Below are 8,810 nucleotides of genomic sequence, written 5' to 3' on the forward strand. Positions count from 1 at the left end.
AAATGTAAAATATATAATAAATAAATTTTAGTTTATTTTTTCTCTATATTTGAAAACTATAAATTACAGCATATTCACATTTAAATACATAAAATATAAATTTGACGGTTATCTATACTAAGATCAAGTATATCGAAGCTGCTAAGAATCCGTTCTCCGTTCATCCGATAATTGTGATGCTCACGAGATCAAATATATATATAATTTTACATTTATTTATATTAGATAGATCAGACATTATATAGAGTTTGAAATCAACTTTATGTCATGGACGATAATAATTATGTTTTGACTGACATTTACCCAATAGAAGAAAATATATGCTTCGGCGGATTGTTGTGAAAATTTTCAAGTTATGGTCTCTGTATCTTGGGAAGAGTTTTTAGTATGCGCTAATAAAGTAATCAATACATCAAATCGTATATGCGATGATTGGAAGTTGGAAGGGAATCCTGAAATACAAGGGGGCGCTTATTTGAAAAAGATAAAGTATTTGCCGGATAAGAGAAACGCTGATACATATTTGAAATGGGAATATCATGTTTGCTACAGCGTTAACTATGCAGTACCTGTGCTATACTTTAATGTGTGCGATTCCTCCGGATCTACGTTAATACTCTCGGACGTTTGGCAACATTGCAAGGAATTGTATGATTAAAATAAAATATATAAATTGAAACTCCTGTGTGATTTTTTTTGTGTTCATTTCAGATATGACGAGGATACTAAGGATATGTATTCTGCGGTAACACAGCAGGAGCATCCTATATTACTAAGGCCGTATTTTACAATACATCCCTGTAAGACACACGAGTTTTTAGAAGGACCTAAGTGTAGTAATATTATTGTTAAATTTATTACTTCTGTAGGATTATTTTTGGGAATTTCTATGGATTATGCATATGGTTTAAGTGTATAAATAAAATTACCTGTTAATAATATAATATAAATTTATTTATTTATATAAAAAATATGTAATATTTAATATCAAAATATACACAAAGGAATGCAAAGATTCAAACTTGATCACTTTTTATAATCAAAATCAACATGTTAATTTAAATAAACTTATATTATGTGCTATATAAAAACAACTATGGTATATTCGTGTGTATGATTCATCAAGTTTGAGTTATGTTATAGCAGCTTTTAATTTATTAAATTTAAGCTAATTTTTGATTTTTTTTAAATATATAGCAATTCGTATCATAAAACATTTTTATAAAGACAGCGTTTTGGTTACAAAACGTGGAAGCGCAAAAGCTGCTTTGTGAATATCTTCACTGTAGTACTTTAGATCCATTTTATCTAGTTCGCTCTCGCTGAACACAATGTTCGGTTCGCTTAATTTACAATTCGGATCCAAAGAACCGATCACGAATCCGATTTGACCGGTCGGATAGGTAGGAACTGTGGCAACTGCGTAAGACGCTTTTACAAATTGCTTCTTGCAATGGTTCAGCGTACTTTTGACGTGGTCGAGATCAGCCCATACGGTGCTGCCTTGAGAGCAAACGATACCGTCGCCCCTCAACGCTCGCTTCATCAAATTGAAGTAATCCTCCTGGAAGAGACTCACTGCCGGTCCGACAGGATCGCTGCTGTCCGTTATGATGACGTCGAATTCGTTTTTATGATCTTTCATGTATTGAAATCCATCACCGATGTGCAATTTTAATTTGGGACTATTGAAGCCTTCGGCCATAAACGGTAAATACTTCTTCGACACTTCAACGACCCGATCGTCAATTTCAACCTTAAATTCAATACAAAAATTGACAATTTGTAACAATAAGAGTAAATGGTATTAGGTTACTATATAATTCATTATTTTTTATTTTTATCATCATAGAAGACTGTCAAAATTAAAAAATAGTAAATTTGGAGATTTTTTACGGAGCAACGGGATATGGTTAAAAAAATTATGTTGAAGAGAGTTGCAAGTGTAAGTTGTATAAACGTTATTAATTGATAGCAATTATTTATGGAAAAGTTGAGTGGAACTAAAATAAAAATCACTACGGTAAAATAAAGAACCCTATGCAAATTTTAACTATTCTGATTTATTTTAGTACATACTTATGTAAAATTAATTATTTAATTAAGCTGACCATTATCTTCCCCACAAAAAATCTTGATAAGATAAATCTTGTTAATTTTGATTTGGTAAAATATTCAAAACTATTTTTCAATTGAATTTTTATTATTAATGATGATGAAGTATGACACAGTTAATATTTCATTAATTTGAAGTTGAATTTTGTGCTTTAAATTATGATTTTCAAAGTAGAAAAAGAGAATTTTTCAATATTATAAGTCGTTACAATGACTGCAATTTTTTTATTTTTTATATCCAAAATAGCCTATTTATTCCATTAAAATTTGAACAAGACCCCCCAATAACACGGTAAATTAAGGACGAGCTATTTGGACGCGTGTAGTTGAGGGACTAGAAAATACTCATATAATTTTTTACAATATGTATGTACAAATATGGTGAGATATCATCCCTTTGGCTCGCTCACACATAAAGTAACGGGCACCCAAATAGCATGTTCCCAATTAACCATATTATCGGGGGGGGGGGGGGGAGGGTCTACTGTATATAAATAAGGAGAAAAAATAGGATTGTTGTACAAAACTGTGAGTTAAAATACGTTAAAATGCCTGCTAATTCCCCATAGAGTTGTTCCGAATATAAATCTGTCGAGAACTAGTTTTTAATAAATATACATGTTTTGAAATGCTTCGAATCTATTAATTTTATGATATGACAGTCTTCTTCCAAGTGTATAAAAATGAGATGATTTATGTAGTAATTTAACGTATTTTATACTTGATGGATCTCTTTCACAAGCGGGTGTTTTGCAACTTCTCTAGCAACTCCACCATCACCGCCGCCGACGATCAAAACCTTTTCAGGGTTTTTATGGCAACAGAGTGGTAGAAAAGAAATCATTTCCTATAAATAAAAATTAATCATCATTAATTATTATTATTATGAATATAAAATAAGTATTGAGTAGTACTTGATATGCAAATTCATCTTTTTGAGAGCATTGAATGATTCCATCGAGAATCAACACGATTCCGTAACTCTTAGTCTTCACCACGAGTATATCTTGATATTTAGACTTTTCGGAATGTAGTATCTCTTCGACTTGGAGAGACATAGCTTCGCCGGGCCATAAATCGGATATTTCGCTGAACCATCCTTTGTTTATCAAATCCATTTTGATCAAAGTTGCTGTAAATAAACTAATATCGTATGATATAGTTCCAACGAATAGAGACGATGAGGTCTGTTGCGAATACTCGAATTCAGCGATCTGGTCAAATTTATTCGAATGTTATATCTTAAATACGTAGGTGATAAGATGAATGTTATAATTCATATATTTAGTTAACCCTACATGAATGATATCAAAAGTTCAGGTTCAAAGTCATGCTCTTAAACACGATTACGTTGTCAAATTGAGATAATGACTATATTTATATGTTTATGTGTGTCTATGAAGACTAAATGGTATTCTATGTCTCAATTAATTTTATTTATGTGTACCAGATGTATTAATATTAGAAAATATCGAATAATATGGTCAAATGTTAGAAAAATAAATAAATATTAAATTGAATTACAAGATTCTGGTGAAATCAATGTAAAATATATATTGGTATACTCACGTCGTCTGTCAAAAACACTTCTACTGCGTGGCAAAGTTATGTACAGTTAAAATAATCGCAAATTGTGTAGTTATTGATACGTATAGTTATAATAGGCGTACATATTATAAATGTGACGTATGTAGGGCAAAATAACAATTTCTGCGCAATAAAATACGCGCGATAGGGGCAGCGACAGATAAAACGTTTGAAAGATATGCTTTTTAATGTACCACTGTCACTCGGACCTTAAGAGTCTTAGTTTTGGCCATTGAGTAAATTGTCAAAATGTATTTGGAGAAGTAATCTGAAACGATACAATAACAAAAATATATATATTTATGTAGGTAGTAAAATTACACATCACTTAATTATTATATGATATATTTTAAGATTTTTAATGCTGTTAATTTTTTCATAATCTTTAAACGCAAAATAAATAAATGTGTGGAAAAGATGTCTGTATTATATTTTTATTCAATTTTATTCGATGTCAATGGAAAACTCTTTTCTCTGTCACAGATGACCGATCTAATTTATCTTTTGATGCTATTTGTTGGTGATTTCTTTAAAAAAACTATCATATAGATATTAAGATGACCAGAAGTCTACCTAAAAAACATGTCCTCCTCTTATCCCTTTTTGTTCTCATTTGAACAAAAATTTTTCCATGACTCATAATAATTATTGAGATTGCCTTTGAATAAAAAAATTAAATTTCCGAAATGACATTTTTTTAGCTGTGCCAGTTAGAGCTTCATAATTATTGTAAGCCTACATATAAAGATAAAAATTGAGACAATTTAATTTTTACTGAAATAAATATTTTTACCTATACAGTACGTAAGCGTTTTTCTCTTATAAAATTAAGTTATTGTGTTAGAATTACATTAAATATTTAAAAATATTATAGGGGGCCTATTTATTTAAATTTCATTTAGATTTTATTATAGGCAAAATTTGGCGGCGTTCTGGTAGCACTGGCGTAGCGGGCCCCGCACACCATTCACTGTATATTTATATAAATAGCATGTAACTATAAATACTAAATAAAATACTACTGCAGCAGCTCAATCTGTGTCCGTCGTCAAAATAAATTATATGATTCTACATGTTTTTACAATAAATAATTACTTTATAGTAAAATTTTAAAACAAATATAATCACTGTAATACAAAACAAATTTAAAGCCATTAACATACTTGTAAAAATTGTATAAAATGATCCATATATGGTAATATTTTCTCTGGAAACTTTTGTTCATTTTTTTTTATTTTCTTAGAAAGTATAAAAATATATGAGGCGTTCAGAGCACAAAGAGCGAACTCGACACTTGAACATTTTTTTTCGCAAAATTGAATCCCCACTTTATAAAAATTATAGCATATTTTTATTTTGTTGATATTCACGAATTTATAAATTCATCTGCTGACTTTTAGCAATTTGATTGCGAGCACAAAGGGCGAATTCGCCTATATAATATTTATCTTTCTCGTATCTACGCAATGGTTACGAAAGAAATAGATAACTGTCCACTTCGCCCATGCATAAAATAAATTAATCGTGGTTTTCTCGAAATGGTCATTTGTCGAGTTTGCCATTTGTACTCTGAACGCCTCATATGAACTCATAAATTACAGTTCCCCTTGGCCATGTAGTTCGAAATTTAAATAAATTTGTACGTTTTTACAGAATTAGAAAATTTAAGCTGTTTTTCTACGAGTTATACTTTTAATAATATTATGGGGACCGATTTAAATTTGTTATGGCCAAAACTCGTCGGTATTTGAGTAGCACTGGCGTAACAATTTTTTTTCTACACGGCCAATCTTCCGGGCGTTCGGACGCATTGTCTCGCATCCGCCCTTTTACAATATAAACAGCTCATATCTTCAATAAAATTACTACTGCAGTGGCTCAATCTGTGTCTCATTACCACCCGTCACCATCACAGTCCCAAAATGTATTTATCAATAGTTTTTACACAGTTTGCCATATAATAAATAATGTAAAGTCATAGAATTAAAGTAGATATTTAATACAGTAATTTTGCAATATTTTGAAGCCAACTTATTAATTATAACTGTTAAGTTATTTATTCGATGAGAGGCACACACGTATTAAGATTATTAATTTAGCAATAACTTTTGACAAAAGAGTGAATATAAAATAAAATACTAATTTCAATCGAGGGTGGCTTCTTGCATTAATATTTTACATAAAAAGATGAGTATGTATTCAATTTTACAGATTGAAAAGCCCACAAATTATTATGTATTAAAAAAAGTGTAGTTTGCCTGCAGCTTTGTATATAATTTATTATATGGTGACCAGATGTCCTCCTATGAGGAGGTTTGTCCTCGATAAAAAAATGTTCTCCTTGAACAAAAATGTGCGAGGTGACCTTTCTTTTTAGCCCTGACAGCATCCCTTTAGGGATGCTGTCAGGGATGAACAAAAAATTCCGAAATGATCTATTCTCCTCCTCGAAAAAGTTTTCGAGATGACCTTTGAACAAAAGTTTTTAAAATGATCTTTGTCGTTTTTAGCTTTTACAGCAATCGCCCCTCCTCGAATAAAGGAAACTGAAATAGCCCTTTTATTTATTTTTTAATTTGGTCATCTTATTTATTATTAGGTTGCAGTAAGAATTTTATTTTAAATGGCATATATAAACTATTTTTAAGTAGCGCCGCGAAAAAATTAGCTTCTATCTAGCATTTCCACCTGACAGATGACATCTGGCAATTGTATAGATATGAGACAATTCAGTGCTCTTCAGAATAACTGGCGCTTCGCCCCATCACAGTTATGGCCTCCTTAATAGCTAAATTGCCTGGACGTGAGTCAATTATCATAATTATTTTATTCAAAATTGATTCTTACGTAACCTGTTGCTTCAATTTTGTTTAGTATCATAGCAATTCGATCGATCTAGTTAATATATTTATATTTAGAATATATTACTATACTTGCATTTAGGAGAAAGAGACTTATTTTGGAACATTTTTTTTCATTCTTTCACCTATTGTCACAGATTAATATTATAGTTTTTAAAAACAGATATGTACATATTGAACACTTGTTAATTGTATGTATGTTATATACTATTCGGTGATCAGATTTCAAAAGCTATCTTGGAAATTTTTGTTTGAGGGCAATCTGCTGCGGGAGCTAAAAAAGGTTATTTTGAAAATTTTGTTCAAAGACCATTTCTGAAATTTTTTAAATAAAAAAATTGTTACGGTAGCTAAAAAAATATCTTTTTGAAAATTTTCGTTCAAGGAGGACATCTGGTCACCGTATTTAATATGTTCATGGTAATGTTAAATACTACTTGCAATTTTAATTTATGTGAAAGATTTTTTTATAAAAAATATGCTTACATATTACATCTGAACTACTACATTACTCGATTAATTATTAGTAATAATAAATGTTTGTTTCAGAATTGATGACAAACGCCAAACCTAAACTGGCCACTTTTATGAATTACGCAAAAGTGGAAATGACTCCGACTTTCGGAGAAATAAAAAACTGCTTATACAGGCTCATAAATGGAGCTAAAACGGGGAAGTGGAAAGAGAGGTGTGGTTGAACACGCTCGTTGCTGCAGAAGTTGGCTTATGGTTTTTTTTCGGTGAATGCATCGGAAAACGGAATTTGATAGGTTACAGTGTTTAAGCATTCTATCGACCAGTTCCTTTGATTTTGTTTTAGAAGAAATCTGCTTTAACTATGTATACTTGATCTAAACAATAAACGTTGAATCAATTTGTGATTTTTTGTATGGAACAAAAACGAATAAATGAAATATTAGACTGAAAATACTAGTATGGTCTCTGTAAGTTGAACTTTTAGGGTCAAAAACAATATCCCCTTCCTAATTTTGTCTCCTGTAAAGAACATTGGCGAATATCTCATTCAGTTTAATAATTATTCTATGTGTGCATATTATATAATAAAAATTTACGTTTTAACAAAATATTAAGGGATATATCCTACAACATGTACAGTGGAACCTAAATTTACGAGTTTTTCTTTCTTAAATTAGACTCGACATACAACGTAATTCGTAACTTGAAAAAATGTATTTATTTAGTATGTATTTACCTTTTTTCAATGGCATTAATCCATTTAAATGGATTAATGGCATTTTAATTCATTTCAATGGGAAAAATTGATATGAAATGTGAGCTTCGTCATTGAACGAATTAAACTTGTAAATCAAAGCACTGCTGTATTCGAATATAAGCCAATATTATGTTTAACGTTTATATGATTTTTAAATACCAAAATTGAAAGTCGAATCTAATGAATTGCTATTCTTAATATGGCTCTATATATTCGTTTATTCAAAACGAAGATCGAATAGGGTTGGGTGGTTAATTCTTGCAGAACACCATTTATGAGGTTTTGTATTGTACATTTCATCATCGGGATGAATAGTAATTATCGTAAGTGTGAAAAATCTGGATAATTTCAAACCTGTAGTGTGATATGCATACATTTCTTTTGTATAAATGTTGAAATCATGCTTTTCCTTAAATGCAGGAATAATATGTTAATAAATCAACAGGTTGCAAATTATCCCATGCGTTTTTTTTTGGCCGTTTCCTTCCAATACATTTATTATTCCTTTTGGCAGCGAAATTATTTATTTTGGATAAGTTTGAGTCGTATCATCATATTTATTATTCATAACCAAGATTTCTATCTACTGTTTTAAAACTACTTTTCTTATCCATTTCATATCTTTACTCCAAGGATTATAATTACAAATATTTAAGTAAAATCAATATTATGCTATCTTTATATACGCTCATCCCTCACATTACGCCATTTTCGTAGAATTTTAAATTTATATATTTCTATGTTTTGACAAAAGTTGAAATTATAAATCTAATCATCATCATCTTTATAAAAAAGTTAAATTTTTTATTACGTTTGCACAATATTTTCATACGCTTGAGTTACATTATTTTAAACCCTCGAAAAAGCGCGATCATTTTTCAATTGGCTTTCTTTGCTTGCACAAAGTTAGACTCTACAGACATAATAATAATATACAACAATAATTAATTTATAAATATTCTCCAATTATAATAATTAGAACAATTATATATGTATATGATAGTATGGAGTTG

At 30.0% G+C, this 8,810-nt stretch overlaps 2 protein-coding genes and 1 long non-coding RNA gene across 5 annotated transcripts; 2 read left to right on the forward strand and 1 right to left on the reverse strand.

The window, feature by feature from the left end:
- The first annotated feature begins 303 nt into the window (after positions 1-303).
- Positions 304-941, forward strand: Atg10 (Autophagy-related 10). The gene is made up of 2 exons (XM_088195133.1): positions 304-648; positions 712-941. The coding sequence occupies exons 1-2, from the start codon at positions 356-358 to the stop codon at positions 917-919; spliced, it is 501 nt and encodes a 166-aa protein (XP_088051259.1). The 5' UTR covers positions 304-355; the 3' UTR covers positions 920-941.
- Positions 942-1,172: 231 nt separating this feature from the next.
- Positions 1,173-3,921, reverse strand: SpdS (Spermidine Synthase). Of its 3 annotated transcripts, none has more exons than XM_088195132.1 (4): positions 3,685-3,921; positions 3,030-3,247; positions 2,837-2,962; positions 1,173-1,756 (listed from the first exon to the last, which is right to left on the reverse strand). In XM_088195132.1, the coding sequence occupies exons 2-4, from the start codon at positions 3,231-3,233 to the stop codon at positions 1,220-1,222; spliced, it is 867 nt and encodes a 288-aa protein (XP_088051258.1). In that variant the 5' UTR covers positions 3,234-3,247; positions 3,685-3,921; the 3' UTR covers positions 1,173-1,219. The 3 variants fall into 3 exon arrangements, with proteins under 3 accessions (XP_088051258.1, XP_088051257.1, XP_088051256.1); XM_088195131.1 differs by having other exon boundaries at positions 3,030-3,258; XM_088195130.1 differs by having other exon boundaries at positions 3,030-3,329; positions 3,685-3,900.
- Positions 3,922-6,365: 2,444 nt separating this feature from the next.
- On the forward strand, positions 6,366-8,253 carry LOC148230776 (uncharacterized). Its single transcript, XR_015810894.1, has 2 exons — positions 6,366-6,505; positions 7,113-8,253. It is a non-coding gene; the product is annotated as an uncharacterized LOC148230776 (long non-coding RNA).
- The last annotated feature ends 557 nt before the right edge of the window (positions 8,254-8,810 follow it).

The sequence above is a fragment of the Plectrocnemia conspersa genome, unplaced genomic scaffold (assembly GCF_051122295.1).
Source record: "Plectrocnemia conspersa isolate PC_06_02 unplaced genomic scaffold, ASM5112229v1 ptg000010l, whole genome shotgun sequence".
NCBI classification, from domain to species: Eukaryota; Metazoa; Arthropoda; class Insecta; order Trichoptera; family Polycentropodidae; genus Plectrocnemia; species Plectrocnemia conspersa.

Excerpts from the sequence above, each read along its gene's own strand:
- SpdS (XM_088195132.1), bottom strand. The coding sequence starts at position 3,233 with ATGGATTTGATAAACAAAGGATGGTTCAGCGAAATATCCGATTTATGG. Across the intron at positions 2,963-3,029 it reads AAGATGAATTTGCATATCAA|GAAATGATTTCTTTTCTACC; the intron begins GTACTACTCAAT and ends TTTTATTTATAG. Across the intron at positions 1,757-2,836 it reads TTGTGAAAGAGATCCATCAA|GTTGAAATTGACGATCGGGT; the intron begins GTATAAAATACG and ends ATTGAATTTAAG.
- Atg10 (XM_088195133.1), top strand. The coding sequence starts at position 356 with ATGGTCTCTGTATCTTGGGAAGAGTTTTTAGTATGCGCTAATAAAGTA. Across the intron at positions 649-711 it reads TGGCAACATTGCAAGGAATT|ATATGACGAGGATACTAAGG; the intron begins GTATGATTAAAA and ends TGTTCATTTCAG.